The sequence below is a fragment of the Excalfactoria chinensis genome, chromosome 4 (assembly GCF_039878825.1).
Source record: "Excalfactoria chinensis isolate bCotChi1 chromosome 4, bCotChi1.hap2, whole genome shotgun sequence".
Classification (NCBI taxonomy): Eukaryota; Metazoa; Chordata; class Aves; order Galliformes; family Phasianidae; genus Excalfactoria; species Excalfactoria chinensis.
Window position 1 is genome coordinate 23770209 of NC_092828.1, and position 20371 is coordinate 23790579.

At 43.0% G+C, this 20371-nt stretch overlaps 1 protein-coding gene across 3 annotated transcripts in view; it reads left to right on the forward strand.

The window, feature by feature from the left end:
• Window positions 1-5630: 5630 nt before the first annotated feature.
• The window catches only part of SLAIN2 (SLAIN motif family member 2), a 36538-nt gene continuing 21797 nt past the window's right edge, over window positions 5631-20371 (forward strand). For 2 of the 3 annotated variants that reach the window (XM_072335170.1, XM_072335172.1), the window contains exons 1-2: window positions 5631-10033; window positions 17810-17958. In XM_072335170.1, coding sequence (XP_072191271.1) covers window positions 9678-10033; window positions 17810-17958 — 505 coding nt within the window. In that variant the 5' untranslated portion in view covers window positions 5631-9677. The remainder of the gene's footprint in view (window positions 10034-17809; window positions 17959-20371) is intronic. The other variant, XM_072335171.1, reaches the window with a different exon arrangement.

Below are 20371 nucleotides of genomic sequence, written 5' to 3' on the forward strand. Positions count from 1 at the left end.
GCACTTGGGTGATAATTATTTACTAGAAATAAAACTGACAAGACTCTGTAAGGAATGTGAATGTAATTATTAACTAAAGAAGCAACAGGTAAAAGTAGTGCATATCAAGCTAAATTGGCCTTCAGAACACAGGAATGTATTCATGCATTTGAGTGTTAAGCTGGATCCATAAATTTGTGTGAGGATTTGTTAAACGTCTTTAATTCTTGGTGGGCCTCTCTGACCACAACCATTGCTATAATCATACAACTACACACATTCTTTTTTCCCATTTCCTTCTGAAGTGCTGTAATATTGCAGTTCCACTTGCCATAGCAAGCCTAAGCAACCAAGCAGTAAAAGCAGACCCCAGAGAGTAGTGCAGCCTTATTTGAGGGGTGATGTGATATAATAAACAACAGCAAGTGTGTGTATATAAAATAAAGGAGAATGCTAAGAATACTTTCTATTAGCACCGTTCACCCCACTGGACAGCTCAGCACAGCAGCACTGGCAATCAGGTTAAAATTTCTTACTGGTAATGAAGCAGAGAACAAATACCTCAGTGGGATCCTCTAACACTGCAGTGAAGAAGCCCGGAGGATCCTAAAACGCGAAGCATTACTCTGCAGCAGCACGTCTCTGCATGTGCCCTGGGCCAGTGTGCGGTGTGCTGCTCCCCCTCTGTGGTGACGCCGGTAAGTGACACAGCGGAGCAGCCCGAGTGACAGCACTGCGTGGGCTAAAGGCGCATCTGCGGCTATGAAGGAAGCTGGGTAAGCTGCCTGCAGACACCTCTCTGCAAGGATTCAAAGCACGTTTAGGCTTCAGTTACAGGTGGCAGAGCACAAGTTTAACCAGCAGCGGCAGGTCTCCACCAAGCAGACTCTGAGCTTGACAAAACTGGGATTTCATGGCTGACTTCAGTGGACTTGCACCACATCTTATAGCAAAAACACCGAAAGGAGATTTGGTTTCAGGATGTGGTCTGTTTAACTAGAATATATTTCTGAAAGTGGTCAGCATGTAATTTTAGCGTGTGTAATGTTTCATGTGAGACTCTACATAGGGATAGGACACAAAGCAAAAATGCTAAAATGAACAAAGCTTTTCTTTCTCAGGACTCAACATTTCTCTATTTAGAAGAGCTGCTATTATTGCACTACACAGCCATGTTACATTGATCTAATTGGAAGGAGTAACTGAACCCCTGTGATTAGAAGGCTGGTATCCAAATCCTTCATGCCAAGAGAAGCTCACGTTCTGCTAGTGGCCATGTTATTCAGATGTATACCCAGAGAATTTACACACAGCACAGGTTACAGCTTTGTTTATGGCTGCTTAGTGCCCTTGGGAATTCTGATACAGAACCAAAGCTGAGTAAATCCACTTCAAAGAGTTCCAACAGCAGTAGGACAGCAGTCTTCACTATGCCTCTACCAGGACTGTGTGTGGCACCTCAGTAATGACAATTCAGAGTTAATAAGAGTTTCTTACCTCATTTTACGATTCTGTGAACTTCGTGGCATCCTGCAGTCATCCTAACAACCTACTCTCTAGTCTTCAATGTGAGCGATTAATGTTACATATTTTTAAAAGAGAATGGCAAATGGCATTTGCTCTGTTAGTAAATGATTGCTACCTTTGTGCTAAAATGTTTTACTCACTGATGATCACTTTTCGAGTAACACTTAACAGCGACACATGGCTACACAGTAGGGACAGACAACAGAACATTTTTGTCCAGTTCATCCGCCTGAATTCTACTGCCTCGAGCAACTTTAAGAGGGGATAAACGTTGTATCCTTTGTGACATCGGAAACAGTTCTACAGATGTTGCTTCCTTGTTCCAAAAAGCTCTTAAATTTGAGGTATAGGGATGACTGGGGAGCCTGGGGTGATGTAAAGAGGACATAACTGGCTTTCCACTGTACCTGTAATTCCCACTGTTTTGTAGCCTCCTTCAGTTCATGCCTCAATCTGATCTTGCTCTGTATTTGATGTCCAGCATTCTAACGTTACTTTACATCTGGTGCAGTCTGCTGCTACCCTGCCGAAAAGATGTATGCATGAATGTATAGGCACATACAGATGACGATGCACATGCATACAGATGCAAGTATATGCACACACCGTTTGTTACACATCTATTTGTTCGGGTCATCACTTCATACTGCAGAAATAGGAAAATCTGAACAACTGACACTGACCCTATTCTTCCCCTAGCTGTCACCCCCTGAACTTCATTGGATTCTGCCATAAATCCAGAGTTTTCTGAGAACTACTTACTCACCTCTACTTAACTCTTAGGAAAATCAAATGCGATGAGTGTTAAAAGCATTACTTTAAAACAGGGTTTTGTTGCTGTTGTTAAATAATAATAATAAAAAAGCATCAACTGCAAAATCTATTATTTTTCTCAAGCATTTCTTGCCAAAATGTTTATGTGAAAGGAAGAAGACTGTAGGTCTCTTGCCCTCACGTGTTTCTTTGTCCTAACACACAGCCATGTAACTGCTAAGAGACGCCTGTGCCATGACTACGAGGGCTGACCCGTTACTATCTAACCTCACATTTGGCTTGTAAACAATAGCAGGAACTGAGCCCATAGAAAATACCTCGCTCTCACTAAGCTGCCACATTGTCTGAGCTGGGAAATGGACACAAACTGCTGGATTCTTGGTTAAAAATAAGGGCCCTTTGATTTTCTCTCTTCTCTGAACTTTCCACCAAAGGTTGGCTTCAGTCATTTTGGCACATCTTTTGAGGTCTGAATATAGCTTAACTCTCGTGTACTGCTTTCTGTATTGAAAGAATTGTACGGTACTGGAATAGGCTCAGATCTGCTAATACCGAAAGGGCAAAATGTGTCTTAAGGCATCAGATCCCAGCATCCCTCTCTGCCCTAATGCAGGGGCTTGCTGGTGATGGAGGGAAGGCAGTATTACCCGTTGCCTCTTTTCAAGGCAGCTTTTCCTTCCTAACCAAGGTTCATACATAGTTCTGAAGTACCACCAACTGCATTAACATCCCACACCTGGGCTGAACATGTCCCACCTATTCCTTTAATTTTGCAGCCTCCACAAATCCCTCATGATGATGATGAGGGTGGTGATGCACTGGAACGGGTCACACAAGGAAGTTGTGGATGCCCCATCCCTGGAGGCACTCAAGGCAAGGCTGGATGTGGCTCTGGGTGGCCTGATCTAGTGGCTAGCAACCCTGCCCATGGCAGGGAGTTGAAACTAGATGATCTTTGAGGTCCTTTACAACCCAGGCCATTCTACAATTCTATGATCCAACCCAAGCTTTCCACCAAGCGATAAAAGCATTGAAAAGGCTGTAGCCCACTGACATACTCCTAAGGTATGCCAGTGCCTGCATATGATAAAATCTGCAGAGGATAAAATCAGTTACACTGTGCACGTACAAAGTACAGTGCTGGAAGAGGCTGAGGATACTTAAAGAGAAGGATTCACACAGAAGGTCACTTCTGATGAAAGGGATGTGCTGTTTTGAGCCTGGTATGGTCACAAGAGAGAGGATTTTCCTTGATAATTCCATGTTCAGATATTAATTCATTTATTTCAGTTTTGGCAGAGAAATTAGATCATTTGAAGGGATTAAAATTTGATATTTTACCTATCAGCAAGATAGAAGAGCTTTATTGCTATCCTACTTATCCTTTTGTAACACCTCATTTTAACATTTTGGTAGAATTTACACATATATTTGCAAAAATATATAAAAAGGTAAATGTCAGTGGACATTTGAAGCATGCTATACGTACAGACACACTCGTTATTACCACATGCTTCAACAAAAAACAGCCCCACTGCTTGGCCAACAGTGACCCTGGCATGCCACAGTTGCAGCTTACCCAAGTTACAAATGGACATGGTGAAACCTGACACTGCAAGGTTTTCCTTCTGGCTGACTCGAAAGAGTGTAAATTGACAGCAGTTGTTGGTTATTATATTAACATTGCTCATTTTATGCTCTGATAGATATATTTACATTACAGTGTTTGGTTTACAAAATGCAGCAAAATCTTTATTTCTGTTAACATTGCATGGGTTGCTTTGCTTGCATTTAAATGATAGGTTCCTTTATACACTCCCTTTTCTCCTAGTTCAAGCTGTCTGCCAAAACTGAAGACTTAATGGGACAAATCTTCCACTTGAACTTAAGCATATGCATCAATGTATCGCTTGTTCTTGTGTGGTTTGTACTGCAAGTATTTGGGTGAAGCTGGAAAGGGAACTTGGTACTAAAATTCTTCTCAGATCACTGATCTTGTCTTTAGATAATTAGGTGTGTTTTCACTCTCCATGAGTAGTGGTCTTTAGATATCCTGCAATGGACAACAGACTAAAACAGCCACCTTCTGTCAGCAGCTGATGCACCTGTACTTCCTGAATAAAACCTTGCTGATCACCAATTTCTTGCCTTTGTTATTTTAGACTTCTGTTCCTTGTGCTTCCACTTTATGGCGGTTCAGTCCTCCTGTGCTTTAAAGTCATCTTTGTGTTACCAGCATATTTCATTAATCACTTCTACTTTTATTTATTCATTACTTTATTGAAGAAAATACCACAAAAGACAAATGCAGTCAATCTCTATGCACTCCACAGTCATAAAACTCTTTTTTCTATAGCCTGAGCCTTCTCCTGTAAGTACAATTCTTTAGCTGGTTTCTTCCCTCTGCTTTTCCAGTATCACCACACTGACACACCATGTCAATCACTTTCCTGAGATCCATATTGATTTGCTTTGTTGCAGTTCATAGAATCACAGAATCACAGAGAAGGGAAGGTGCCTCAAGAGATCAGAGTCCAACCCACCTGTGAAAGCAGATACCCTATAATAGGCTGCACAAGTAGGTATCCAGATGGGTCTTGAATATCTCTGTTGAAAGAGACCCCACAACTTCTCTGGGCAACCTGTTCCAATGCTCCATCACCATATACTCACCATAAAGAAGTTCTGCCACATGTTAGTATGAAACTTCCTGTGTTCGAGCCATTGCTCCTTGTCCTGCCACTGTGCACCACTTCCTCTTTAAAAAAGTCTCATATTTGATCAAAGAAAATCCCAAATTAATTGGGCAAAATCTATCTTTAGTATCCTTTCATATCTGTATTTCTTCCATGCAATATTTAATCTTTGTATGCAACAAAATAACATATCTTTAAGGATCCCTTTTTCCCTGAGGAAAAAGAAACTTGCTTCATTATCTAATGTTTAATCACACAGCATTGCAGCTGCTTCAGCAAATGCATTAAAACTCATATCATGAGCTTTACTATCTCTGTTTCTGAGCCTCCTCAAGAGCTGAGCTCTTTGCTTTCACCTTGCCTGTGATAATGTCTGTTTCCACACCCATTCACTGCTGTGATTTTGCTTGTGTACAATGCTATTATCATTACTAAAGCTGAGGCAAATAGTTTGGGGCAGTGCCTAGATTCATTTTAATGCCTGCACCTACGTTATGTAAGGCATCCATTTCCCTTAAGTTTTGTTTATATGGCCAAGCGCATCGCTGCTCTCCCACCAGGTCCCGGTGCCACCGGTGCAGGGGCTGTCACTGTGCGCAGGGCTGTCACTAGGTGGCGGCGACGGCCTTCCGAACTACACCAAGAGGAGAAACGACGGTGTCAAAGGAGGGAGAAAAAGTAGAGCAGGTTATAATAACGAAACCATACACCCTTTGGCAAATAAGGTGTCGTCACTGCTCCTCCAAGCTCAAGGACGGGGGCGGTATCCCATGTTTATTGGAAATTTTCCTTTCTGTGTGCAATGTTCCCAGCAACATTCAGAACTCATCACATCCACCCACCTTTCTTGGTCATAAACCTTAATTATTTTTATTAGCGTTAGTACATTGTCTCCAGCCAGGAGTCCAGCCTAGTTAAATAGAAGGCAGAAATGAATCAATGAAGTATGAACATAATTTAACTACAAATTTTGCCATTGCATGGCTCTATCTATATTCTCTCTCTCTCCTCTAAGACACAAACTGTCATGAAAAGGCAAATAAGGAGATATATAAAACGTAGCAGCTTCTTCATCAGGTGTGAAAATTCAGCATTCCAAGCCTGTCACAAGTTTGGAAATTGTTCACTCATCACTAACTGTATTCTGAGGACTTTTTCCTGCTAAAAAAGCGCATAGGGGAGAATGCTTTCAGAGTCCCTTGAGTACAATGAACTGTTTTTCCTTGTGGAGCTGGTCACTAATAGAGGGGTGCCAGAAGAGTTCTCAGTACATTCAGAGACTTCTTGGAGTAGTCTAACAGAAGATTGCTTCAGATGGGTGGAAACATGCAAGTCTTCACTCAGTGATATTCCCATGCCTGAAATTACTGCCATATGTAAACGAATATGCCTCGTGGATCTTCTTGACAACAGCAAGTCCTTTCCCAGTGTTCTGAGTCACCTCGCTCCCATTGCAGCACTTTAAGCACACTGAGCTCAGCGGGTTTCTAAAGAGCTATTATTTCCAAGTGATCAATAAGCATGAAATACAGGTAGCTAACTCCATCATGAAGCTGAATTTACATTTGTTAATGAATATTATACGCAGATTATGCTAAAATTTCAAGGAGAAAAGACTCTAGTCCTGTGGAAGGAACTCCAATACTACAATGATGATGCTCAGGTGAGCAGACATCATTTAGGGTGTCTGCAGTGATATGGAACTTTTATTACAACGCCCAACTCTGATAATAATCTTTGACGAGTCATCATTCTGAATTAGTTCTATAAATTAAGGGTTAAACTCCATATTTGGTCACATATTTTCTAGCCACATGGCATGCTATGAACACTAGCCTCATTAGAAACCTGTGCAGTACCCTAGAGTTGTTCTCCTTCCAGATTTGGAGCATAAAAGCAGGTTTAAACAACTTCTTTCCTGTGCATAAAAGAGAGGCCTGTTAATTCACATCAAAAAAACAATTCATTTGAGGATACCCAAGATAAGTGTATCTAAATGGTAGAGCTCAGCTAGAATCTTGGTGCCCTCCAGAAGCGCTTATGACATTGCAGGAATGTGTATGAATGTGGTCCTTCTTTCACACCAAGAGGTATCAGTAGTAAATACAGCAGGCCATCTGCTTGCAAATGATTTGTAAAGGCTCTTCTGTCCACAGATGCCTTTGAAAAATTCATTGCTGCTCAGTTTCTAAAGCACAGTTAGGCTTCCAGGTAAACTAAGCCTAAGCCAATGGATTAGATACATTTTCTCACCACTGAGAAGAACTCAGAGATATCTTCTATAGATAATTAAAGTTGTAATGTTGGTTCTTTCAGTTAGGGCTTTGAAACTAGCTTTGAAAGAGACAGACACTAATTCCACCACATATGCAATGTTTGTGCATGCCATGAGATACTGGCATGACAAATGATCCTTTTTATTTCAAAGGTTTAGATCAACACCGCCTAGCAAGAGCGTGTGTGGGCCTGTTGAACACCTCCTTTGGAAAGTTTGGCAGGCAACAATCTTCCTCAGGAGACTAAACAAATCTGCTTAAAAAGCAATCCAGTTTTCCAGGCTTGAAGTTAAATATTTGCTACAAACGTTAACTTCCCACTGCGCATCTGCCTGTCTTTATTTACTGTTCTCTCTAAGGGATTTTTTTCTTATTTCAGGTGGCAATTAAAATAAAGGTTTCAAAGTCAGTATTGAACAATCTCACCAGATACTAAACAACAAATTACAGCTATACCAAAATAAATAAATGACAGCTGTCCATGCTAGGGAGCTCAAAGGGCACCAAAACAAAGCTCCTGGTGGTCTTTTTTCTCAGGAACCACTTGTCAGAGAGATACACATTGAATTACCTGAGCCAGGCTTCTTGTGCTTTGAAGGTAGTGCTCCCCATTTCTTCTGTTCACACTTACCCTGAATTAGACATGGGGAGCACACACGCAGGCAGAGATCTATTGCCCTTCAGCTTTGCTACTGCCTATTCCAATAACACAGAATGCCAACCACGCTGGCTGTGCACAGAGGGGCTTTCAGAGTCCACAAGACTCTGAAGAATTGCTGATTTTCCCTTTCCTCTACATGTGTGTGAAATGGACAACACAGATTCAACCCGCTCAGGAAAAAAAAAAAAAAGAAATGAATCTGCAACACATCTAATTTCACAGGCAGACAAATTTCACTTGCTCTTGTAACAGAGTGGAAATATTTAATCTTTTGTGGCATTAATACCAATTGTAACTATTCTGCATAGTCAGCCAGAGGCCTCAGCTTGGGTGTGGTCTGTCACATCTGCCCAGAGCAAGCTTGGAATCGGATGAGTGAGATGCTTATGGAACTCCATTATCAGCTCCTGATCCTCAACTCCCTTCCCAAAACATGACAGGGAAATACTCTGCACAAGACAGTGAGAAAGCAGGATCACAGTCCTTCCTATTCAACCACTGACTATGGTGACTATTAACCAGCAACTCCCTTTGTTCATCTCTGTTGCCTTTACACTTCAGAAAAACTGCAGATGATTCAGTAACACTCCACACTTCTCTCCCCACTGCCCACACATCTTTTTGCAGTGTACATGTTGCTGGGAGGAATAGTTGCTGGTGCTGCTGGAAGGAAAGCAGTGTCAGTAGGGGATGATAAAGTGGGGCAGGAACCTTGGGGACAGACAGACCTCAGGGAAGACTGGTGAAAGGGAGGGTACCAGCAGCCCTCAGACCCATACCTGTGCCACTGTATCAAAGAGGAGGCCCCAAACATAGCATGATGAACAGTTCTACTTGGCAGTCCTAAGGAGCTCTCTGACTCCAATCCTTCCTAACACTGTCTGCCCAGCTCTTCCCACATATTATCTACATGACAGAAAAGACCAAAATACTCTAATGGCATGACTACTTGTCCTGCCACCAACACCTGGATTGAGGGTAGGAAAAGAAGAAGGAAGCTGTGTTTTATGATTGTTATATAGATGCCCTCAGTTAGAATGAACTTCTCTAAGACCACTTATACACTCACCAACCACCGAATTGTCAGCAGTATCATCACGACACCAAATATCCTTATTATCACAAACCTTACCATTTTTCTTGCCTTACAGAGGCCTGCAAGCTCTGCTAACAGAGCCAACTGCGCTCACAGTACTTACCTGGATTTCATTACGGCACTTGTTAGCAAACGGTGCAGATAAGGAGTTAGATTTACCAGCCGATGTACACAGCAGTTTGCAAGGGCTGCTATTAATAGGGCACCGATGATTAAAGGTCCCTGCTCCCAGACCAAAGCTGCTCCACAGTTTGTTAACCACCCCAGCAGCAGCTCTCCCGGCTCCCTTCTTCCCGCCCTTAGCGTGGCTGACGCCACCCGCCTGCACGACGGCCGCCTGCAGGCCCCAGCCCCCACGGGGCACCAGAGGGCGGTAAGGCAGCGCGGTAAGGCAGCTCGCCACACAGCCCGCCGACACCCGCCCGGCTCCAACGCGGGGCACTTCCAGGTTACGAGAGTGACGTTGCGGCTCGGGCGGGCCGGAGAAGGCGGCAAGATGGCGGCCGGATGCGGGCCCTCCGCCGCCCGCCAGCGCCGCTAAGAAGGCGGCAGCGCCCGCCCCTCCCCGCCCTGCCGCCGCCCTCCTGTGCCGCGGGCCGCCCGGCCATGTAGACGGGGTGGCGCGGCCGGCCTTCCCCGCGCAGACCGCCCCGCAGCCGGCAGGCGCCATGGAGGACGTCGGTTCGAGCGTGAACGCGGACGCGGAGGTGCGGAAGCTGCAGGAGCTGGTGAAGAAGCTGGAGAAGCAGAACGAGCAGCTTCGCAGTCGCCACGGCGCCCTGCCTGCCGCCCCCGCCAGCCCCAAGCGCCTCCTCAGCGGCGGGGCCTCCCCTTCGCCCCCCGCCGCCGCCGCCTCCCCGTCCCCGTCCGACGGCCGCTGCCTCAGCCCCAGGGCCGCGGCGCGGCGGCCGCCCCCCGAGGAGACCGGCGGCGGTGAGAGCGACGGCCTGCTGGACGATGCGGCGCCTCTCCGGCCCGACGAGCTGGAGCGCCTGGCCGGCTGCGAGGAGGACGAGACCGACTGGTGAGGAGGGGAGGGAGGCGGGGAGCAGACCGAGGCCTGGCCTTAGCCCGGAGCCTGCTGCCGGGGGTGGTGCGGGGAGGCCTCGCCCGAGGCGCGGGCTGCGGGGGGTTCCGTGCGCGGCGATAGCGCTCCCGGGGCCCGCGGCACTGTGCTTTTGTTCGGCCGCCGTGACAGCTGGACATCAGCGCGCAGGAACCGGCTCTCGGCTCTGCCGTGGATGCAGCGTGCGATACCGAGGAGGTGCGTGTTCTCTGAGGCAGTGCATAACTAGCCCACAGCTACTGCTGTGCTTCTTTAAATGCGTGCCTGACCTGAATTTCTTTCTGCTGTAAAGGCAGTAGATGTAACGTGCTCTGTCTCAGAAATGTCGTCCCGCACGTTTTCATTCGTTGCTGGCTGTCCTGTGCTGTTCCTGTAGGGAACCTCTGTTAGCTGAGAGTTGGACTGGCTGCTCTCTAGGGTCCCTTGCAACCCCTGCAATTCTATCATGCTGTGATACAGGACGGCAGCTCACTGTAGGCAGTTCCTCTGTTTAAATGGACGGCTTGCCTGCTGCTCCAGCAGAAACAGCAGCTGGAGATTGTTACCTTGTCCTTATCGCCCTTAGATGAGCTTCTGCTAGCAGTCAGGGAGGCTTGCTCTCATAGCATCGTGCTGTTCGGCAGCTGCCTGAAGTTTCCCATGACACCAGTGGAGAAGAGCAGCGTAGGAGTTTTGGGAGAAGCAGTGGGGAGGAGCACGGTATTAACAGAAACACAACAAAAATGTGTGCTGAGGGGATAAGTGTAACAGAAACAGTCTGACTTGAGTCCGAGTTGCTTTTCAAGCTCAGCTGCAGAAGTATTTTTCAAGGACTAATGCTCAGACAAGTAGATTATTAAAAGAAAAAAAGTATTTGAGTGACTCCATTAAAAACACTTAAACATTGCCCATGCATGAAATCATTTCAGTTGCTCAGGGAGGATACATTGTGTGTACTAACTCAGAGGAGTCATTTGCTTGACATCCAGCCCGAGCCACAGAGAAGTATGAGAACATAAGTTTATTCTGATCCAACACAAGCTTACTAAATTAAAACAAGGCATCATCTTCCAGGGGATGAGTCTGTGCAAAGTAGCTGCTCTTATTTCCCAGCTTACGCCCCGTAATCTACTGGTTTAGAGCACGCTGGGGAAATAGAACATTGTGAATTCACACATTAAGTTTGCAGTGATATAGCAAGTTTTCTAGTGGCAATAGGCGTTAGCATTTTTATGTTGATCTTTAATTGTGGACAACTTGATGAACCTCTTCAGTGGAAGTTGATGTCACAGCTTACGGTGATGGTGACGACATAAATGCTGTGTGTTTTTGTTTATGCACTTCTGGACGCTGATGGGCAGGCGGCACAGCTCACTCAGCGCTGCACTTGCTGCTGGCAGGTGTTTGGCACGTTGTGCTGCCTGTTGTTGTGGCTTCAGTCATGTTTCCATGCAAATTTGAGCCCTCAAAAGACAAGAGGGCATAAATACAGTCTGCTGCAAGTTTTTGTTCCTTTCCCATTAGAGCGACTAACGGACCAAATTTCATTCTCAGTGACGGAGAGATAAAAACATACAACTTGAGAAGAGTCATTTTAAAATCCACTTGTAGCACTCATCAAGAAATATCAGTATGTCCTTCCACGCTATAATTTAATGTGCGCTTACTGATAAGTGTGGTTTGGCTGGATGAAAAGTTGGCTCCTGACATTTTCTTTTTCTAGATTATCTTATAAAAATGGAAATTGAACTCCTGCAATTTCTGAACAACGCTCATTTCAACAGCTGAGACACTAAACAGTCTTACAACATATTTTCTTATGAGGGTGGGAAGACTTGACGCGTTTGATAAATGGAAGCTGTTGCTCTAAATGAAGTAGAAAATGTTCAGTGGATCAATCGAAAAGAAATGGTGCTGTGAAAAATAGGAGGGATAATGTAAGTAGAATTCTCTTGAACTGCTTGGTGAAGATCCTGCTCTTAAGGCTTTGCTTATGCAAGGACGTTCAGGTAGTTGAACCGACTGAAAAGGGTGAATGTACTCAGTTAAACCTCTTGTGAACTCTTCAAGGTTCGAATGGATTTGGATCACTGCTGTTAAACCCCAAATCCAGTTTAAACTGTGGGATTATACCAGTGTAGTGATCAGCGACCACTTACCAACTGGGGAAACCTCGGATGGAAACAAACTAAATTTAAATCACAGCTTATGCTTAGAAGGTTAATTTGTCTGTTGATTTGTCTGTACGGAGAAGTAAAGATCTGTCTTAGCTGTTGACTTCGGGAGGACCTGGCTGTGCCAGATAGTAGCTGGTGAAGGCTGCTGTTTATCTCTCTCTCTTTCGCAGCTTTGTGTAACGTGGATGCTTTTCAGTCCTTGTATTCACATACCCCATTATGAAACTGTCCACAGCCTTGTAATAACAAAATAAATAATTCTCTTCACTGATAAAACTGCCTTATTTTACATTTAATGCTCACATGAAATTAATGCTTCTGAATCCTTGTTACTATGGTCAGACTTTCTTCCTGATATAGAACTGAAGGTTTTCCTCAGCACGTGCACACAGTACTGCACTTCAGCTAGACCTGTTTGGAGTTCGGTTCAGGCCTACTCTGTTCAGAGTTGCAGGACGCAGCGTACGGCTGCTTGCCTGACTTGCTGGGTGAGGTTGGGCGTGGGTGCATATCATGCTGAAGATGACTTGGTAACTGTATGCAGGGTGGCTTGCTACGCCACTTTTAAAAAGTGACTTGTTTCATTTATTGCAGGCTAAGTGTACACACGTGGGCAATTACTGGAGTTAATGTCCTGTGGATCCACGCTACGACTTGCAGTAACTTGCTGCAGAGTTGGTTTCCTAAGCTTTCTGACAAGCTTTCTTTTAAATATGAGAGCAAAGCATCATAGTGATTTTTTTTCTTCAGAACTTACTCTGATGTGCACATACTGCACTGTATGGAGGTTGCTGTGCATCTGTTTTATGCACACTGCACAGTGAACTTCTGAACAGTTGCATCCTCTTCCTGTAGTGCCGCTGCAGTAGCTAGCCTGCTCATACCAGTGTTTGCCTGTCACTTGCATGTAGAGCTCACTTCCCACCATTAGGGCTGGGGAATAGCTCATGGCTGATGGACTTTGTTTCCAGATGGAAGGCATTTGCTGCATATTTAAAGTGAAATTATTGGTGGTTTGCTTATGTTAATAGTGAAAACCGATATTTTCAGTGTATTTGTTAAGTATCCTGTTTAGTTGAAATGGAAAGCGAGTGCTTTTCCTGCTATACACACTGTCATTCAGCAGCTATTTCTGTTAAAGTAATACCTATTTTTAATAGTTTACACTTCTGTTCTGGTCATGTGTTCCAGTTAGCTGGCTAAGTTGCTGCTTTGAGATATAGAGGATAAAAATATGCTTGTCATCTGTAGTGATCATCTTTCATCTAATAGCTTGATATCCACGGAACACCCTCAGGTTTGCTGTGGTAAACCAGTAAAATGTGGTGTGTTTAGTCCAGAGCCGCACCAGAATGAAATCCCATTGCTGGAATTACACTGCACTGTTTTCTGCTCAGCTGCTAAAGTCACCTTGTGTTAATGTTGCCTTGGCCTCTTGGAACCTGGACAGGGTCTGATCAACTCCTGGCTTTTGGATTTAAGTAAAGGAGAAGATGATACTGGCACGTTAAGTATAAATCAGATGTAAAGTTGAACTTTTTAAACCAAATTCTGCGAACAATTCCTCAGACTAAGAGGAAGATGTGGAAAGCAGCATGTTAAGTTGACTAAGGGTTACACAAGTTATTAGTTATTGAAGTGTAATAACTCTAATGTCTTTGAGATATGTTTTTTATCGTGGAACGGGTGCTCCAGGATTGCAGAAAGAAAAGAAACTTCTTCCCATTTTTAATTTGTTGTGTGAGTGATATTCCTGGCTTTTAGGTATGGTTGATGTTTGGTTGTCATGAAATCTTTGACACCTTGTAGGTGTTGGTAGAGTTCTGAAGCTTCTCTAGTTTAGATTCATACTGTTGTGCCCCAAACTGTGTTTCCCAGACTGCTCTGTATTCTTGTCAGATTTATTTACTTCTTGTAGCTCTTTCTCATGGACTTTTTCCTGGTTATTTTAGGGGAAATTCTTACTGATCTGTACCTACTTATCTGTTTTTCTTTCATGTCTTCTCACCACATTGCTTTCTTCATCCTGCCTGGAACACATTTTATCCATTCCCTCCTTTCATTCTCTCTTTTGCCTCTTCATGCATAATGTGACTAAAATAAATAAGCTGTAAGTCAAGGTTCTTCCACTTGGTGTATTCCATCTGATGGATCTGCACCTTGTTAATTATCTGCATGTTTTCCTCATGCACTTGAACTACAGAAGAGTTTTGGTACAAAGACTCCTTCTTTCTTCCTAGTTGGAATCTTGGCTTCTGGCTTCACACCCATGGCAACCAGCCGCTTGTATCTTAATTGGAGGGAGGTGTGTTCATCAGGTGAGATAATCCTTATGGCAAAATTCCATTCCTTCCTCCGTGTCTTCTTTCTTCAAAGCTTTTCCCAGCTCAGCTCTGCCCCAGTGCAACATGCTATGACTCACCATACTAGGCTGGCATTGTCTTATGAGTGTCTGTGAGTGCCTAGTGACGATTGTCCCTGTGCAAAAGCCTTTCCTTTTCTGTGCTGCGTCTTCCTAGAACTAATCAGCAGAGCCCCTGACTGCTTACGTTTCAGGCTGGCACTGCACTGAGAATGCTCTGTCACTCCAGCTTGTGACAGCTGGAGGAAGGAAATGTTCCTGTGCAGCACAGTCATGTGCCTGAGCTTCTTAAAGCTGTTACCAAATAGGTCGGCACTCCCAAACTTCTTTCATGTACTGTTTACATTTACTTGATCTTAAGCTGTAGTTGAGTCTTTGCTTTCTTGTGGATCAGTTGGAGTGTAGTTTTTCTGATGTGTTAATATTTGAAGTCTGGGTGGTAACTCTAAGTTGCCTGCTTCCTCAAACACGTTCCATTTCCTGTTTTTAGAAGGTGATTTAATGGTGTTTAAAGATGTATGAAGTCATTGGTAATCTTCAATCTTAATGTGGCTGTGCTGCCATTTAGCAGAGTTATTTTGCTGTTGAATGTGTAAATGGTCGTGGATGGAAATAAGTCTTTTCTGGGAAGCTCTTCAACTAGAGAGCACCTGTGCCTTTGGAGTCCTACAGCAGCTGGACAGAGATCACTGAGCTTTGTGAAGTGAAATCTACATGCTTATTTTAATTCCATATTATCCTTTCTTTTTCTCTTTCCCTTTCTGCTGCTGGGAGGAGAGGAAGAAGTAGAAGCATTACTCCAGTGCTTCACCTCGCTCTTGGTCTTTATTTTTTAAACTTAAATTAAGCAAAGCAAGAGTTACTTCAGTTTCGAAATGTAAATTAGTCGCTCTTTGTCAGACATAGGATAAAGATCACTGCTTCATAATAATGAGAATTAATAATGGCACAACATAGAAGAAATTGTCCTGAAAGAGTTGTTGTGTTATTGCATTGGCGCACGTGTGCTGCTTATCGTGAGGTAGAGGAGTTGTATGAACTGCGTATATTCTACAGTTCTGTCTGGTTTTGAAATGTAAGGTGAACCGAAGGAAAAGCAACTGGCTGGAAATAGGTGGGAGAATCTGCAGTATGGCTTTGGTTAGAGAGTGAGTGCAAAGATAGGAACTGCGTGAACCTGGATATCAGGAAATCAATTGCTTGTCAAACAAATGCAACAGTTGGAAATTGCAGAAAATAATAACCCATCATGTGCATCTTTAAAAAGAGGACATGCATTTCTTGCTCACTGTGCTGGGTATTACTGTAAACACTTCCAATGTGCATGGTACTTCTCAAATGTGGCAAGGCATGCCAGCCACCAGGGAGCTGGGAGTCTCCTCGGCACTGCACCAAGGTTGGCTTGTTTGCCTTTGACTCTGTTGTGTAACCCTACCTCAGGATGGAAAAGAGTACAGGGAGATAAATGCTAAGAAGAGTGAACTCAAGGCATTTATTTGAGTGCTGTTAAGTGTTAAACGTTGACTTTATCTACATGCAGGTAATTGCATAAAGTACAGCAATTACTGTAATTGTTGCAACAGAACAATGAAAATCAAGCAGATCCTGTTCTTTCCAAGAATTTTCAAGGATGTAAGCGTGTGATGGGCTCTTAGCTTTTCTTGCTGGCAGAGTGCCTGGAGGGATCTCTGCAAAACCACTTTTACCGACCAGCATAACAGTGGGCAGAGTGTAAGCCACGTGGGCTGTTGCATGGAGCAGTGGCTGTTTGCACTGTTAAAACCATTTTGTTTTCGCATGAAAACCTGATAGGTGAGGAGAATCCTCTTTCCTGCACTTGTAGATACAGCCTTTTAGTTTCAGTGTTTGAGGGAAGAATGCGTTAGAGTGTGCTCTGAATAAAGTGATCACTGTTCTGCATGGGAGGGTCATGATGGTCATGGTGATTTTTAAATGCGCCTCTTGGGAAGGTGTCAGAAGCAGCCTGGTTCTGGTGTCAGAAGCTGGTGTCAGAAGCAGCCGTCATGATGCAGACTTTGCCAAGACAGAAAGGGCAGGAATTAAAAAAAATAACAATAAAAAAAATCAAGTTCTAGAATTACAGATGAGGAATTAGTTAATAATCTCCAAATAGAGCTGTGAAAAAATAACTTTTGATGTCGTAGGCATCAAGGAAACAGGAATTTTTGCTCTTTTGTATGAAGCATGCTGACTCAAATGATTCTCATATGTTCCTAAGCTATTGGAATATGAAGTCTGTCACTCCTAGGAGAAACACATTTAACCATCTCTGCAAATGCAAGTGCTCTAGTTAGTGCTGTGGATGTTGCAGTTTACTTTGTCTTTTGCTGAAAGAAATCTCCAGATTTGTTTTTGTTCCAAAGGCAAGGATTAAGTATCCCTGTTTTGAGTGATTGGATATATGACTTTGCCTCTAAACTGTTTGCTTTCCAGCTAAATTTTTAGAGCCTTTAAAATGGAATGCTTTTTTCTTCAGCTATGAAATATTGAATTTAGAATAAATGAATGGGAGTGCTAATGGGCAAAGGCCCTTCAGCAAGTCCTCCAGAACAATATGGTCCCATTGTTTCCCTTTACCCCCCTACATGCATTATCTCTTCCTCCTTGTTTTTAATGCTTGACTGTGTACCCCTTAGGACAGAGCAGTCTCTTTGTTCAGTGTGCAGAGGAAAACTAAAGGATCAGGTGCTAGGGTACAAGCTGTAACTAGAAAGAAAACATTTATCATCCAAGGATACAAAATGAGGAGATATGTCCTGTTTACTTCAGCACTTGAGGCAATTATTGCTTACAGCCTCTTTGCATTTAGGAAAACTAGTTGTATTTTGCATGGTTCTTCATTTTCTTCTTTAAGGCAAATATCACTTAATCAAGGATGTATCAGTTGTATGTTTATGGAACGGAGTAAAACTGTCCATATATTGGGGGTCTGTTTCTGGAATACCAATTGGTTTATGAAGTTGTAACAATATAGGCATCAGCTTTTGACAGGAATCCTTAGATAGCCACATGTTATCAGTATTATACTGTATCCAAAATCATTAATTTAAATTTAAAGCTTGTGCTTTCTTTAAATTTTGGGTTTATATTGCATGTATAGTATAAGAATAGAAATAGCATAGTGCGTATTATATTTTTTACATGCCTGATTTATCCACATTTTGTTTGTCTTCATAATGTTTTTCTTCTTTTTAGGTTATATTCATCTCCAAAGAAGAGACTGACTCCAATGCAGAAATGTGTCAGCCCGTTAGTTTGGTGCAGGCAGGTGTTGGATTACCCAAGTCCTGACATTGAATGTGCTAAAAAGTCACTGATCCACAGGCTGGAACAGACAATGTCAGGTGAGTTCCGAGTATTAACACCACTGGGTTGCATTGTCAATAAAGTGAAGCATTAGGTGTGAGGCAGGATCTCAGAGTTTTAGGCCACCTACGTAGCTGCGATGTGTTCCTTTCTGAAAGCTCCTGACCGACATCATTACTTGGAGGTCTTATTTTAAGATAGCCTGTATTATACTAGTTGTTACTCCTAATTAGTTGGTAGGTGCTTGTTGGTATATTAGCACATTTATTTTTTTTTCTAGATGAGCTATTTTCTCTAAGAAAATGAAGTTCTTGAGTACCATGGGGAGACAATATTGATTTGTTTTCCTCCCATCCCCATAATGTAAGATGATGTCACCGTCAGATTAGAAATCCAGAGTTTGATTTAATTATTTTTTCTTCTTTAGGCAGCATAGTTGGTTATATTCAAAACTGGGGTCTGGTCCTTGAGAAGGAAAGCCTACTGCCTTCATTCTTGTATTTGCAGCACTCTGTTGTCCAATTAGCAGCAAAATGCTGACGGTCTGATTAGAACTTTCTGTCCATCTAATTTCTTCATTATTTTTCCTGCTAACTTGCCAGTAATACTTTGTCCTGTGAATGCTCCATACTCAGCTGTAACCTCTGACGGTTTTCCAAAGCCTGCTTTAACTTCTTTGGTCAAGTCTATTTTTATTGGAAGGAAAAATGCGATACTGAGAAGTACCTTTCTTACTGTTAGTCAATATTTATTCTTGTTCCGTATTTCCATCTTTTTTGCAGCTTTTTATTTATTTATTTATTTTTAACCATTATCTGCAGGAATTAAGGGAATTATTGGATTTGACCTATGAATATCTGTACAGTAATTCCCACAAATGTTCCCAACCATCCTTTAATTGGTTACGCAAAAATTTTGCTGAGTTTTTTTATGACACTTCCCCCTTCCTTGGATTCTTCTCTGGAGCCATTCAGTCTTTATTCTAATTTGTACTGAAATTGTTCTTAGTAAAATTTGAAAGCTTTGCTAGTAGATAATATGAAAAATCCAGTTCTTATTGCTACAAAAACTAGCAAACACAGTGCTGAAATTACCTTCACAATGAGTTATTTCATTTCAGCAGGTATCACATCTTCTGTAACCCTTAGAATACTTGTAAAAGCTCAGTCGTAGTTGGAGCAGGATGGCAGGGCATTGCTGTGTGAGATGGCTGAGCTTGAAAGTCTGATCCATTCAAACTGTGTCCAGGCAACTTTGTCTTTTTTCCATATCCCTGACAATCTATGTCTGGCAGTTACTCTTGCAAGAGTATAGCAACTCCCCTATGGTACAAACAGGGACAAATATTTCTGGTAGAAGAGATAGGCACTAATACTGCTACTTGAAGAAGACTGTATGGAAAAGTGAATTTATAACAGAAAATCAGATTATCCTTTAGACCAACTAGACTACAGAAGAAATAGGGTAACATGAAGCTCCACTCTTGTAAGCTTGTGTGTTTCCTACCCCACAATTTCCAGAATACCTTGGACTTTGTAATTTACGTTCTCCTTGATTCTGCCTCAAAGATCCCCATCTCTTCACCTATGAGTTAGTGATTCAGTTAATATGTTTCAGTTCCAGTCTCCATAGATAAGGCTTTTCATACTGCTATTACTTTCTCTCCTTGATCCCTGTTGTTTCTTTTGCCATGACTGTTTTCTCTTTGGCAGTTCCTGTTATGTGTTTCTAATCTTTTCGCCTCTTCTCAGTCTCAGAAGCACTCTCATATTCCAGATTTTCTCCTTTCTTCTTATAAAATAATCTTTTTCCAATGTGTGATGGTAAAAAAGGGAAGAGGGAATTTCAGCTCCATGCAAACAGTTCCTTAGAACATGAAATACGTGGTGCTCATTGTTCTTGAGTTCAGGTTTACAGTTGCAGGGAGAGGACTGCTTGGTATTGGATAGCTATCCAGACTAGAGGTAATCTTAGGTATGTTCTGGTACAAAGTCTTATCTGAGCCTTGCCCTTCAGTCTCTGGTCAAAAGTGCAAAGAGCATGTTTCATGTTGGCTGGAAACCAGCACTTCCAACACAAGGGCATCTAAAATGATATCAGATTTTATGAATGAACATGTGAAGAAATCAGAGGCAGGAACCCAGAAATACCATTCCTCTGTATTCTAGAGCAAAAGAGAAATTGAAGACCAATTTAACCAACTGTTGACTAAAATAAACTGGGTGGTGAAACACGGAATCACCAAGGTTGGAAAAGACCTACAACATTCAAACTTTTCTTGAGTACCTCCAGGATCAGTGACTCCACCACCTCCCTGGGCAGCACATTCCAGTACTTGACCACTCTTTCAGAGTAGTATTTCCTAACATTCAGCCTGAACCTCCCCTGGTGCAGCTTGAAGCCATTCCCTCTAGTCCTATCACCAGTTACATGAGAGAAGAGGCCGACACC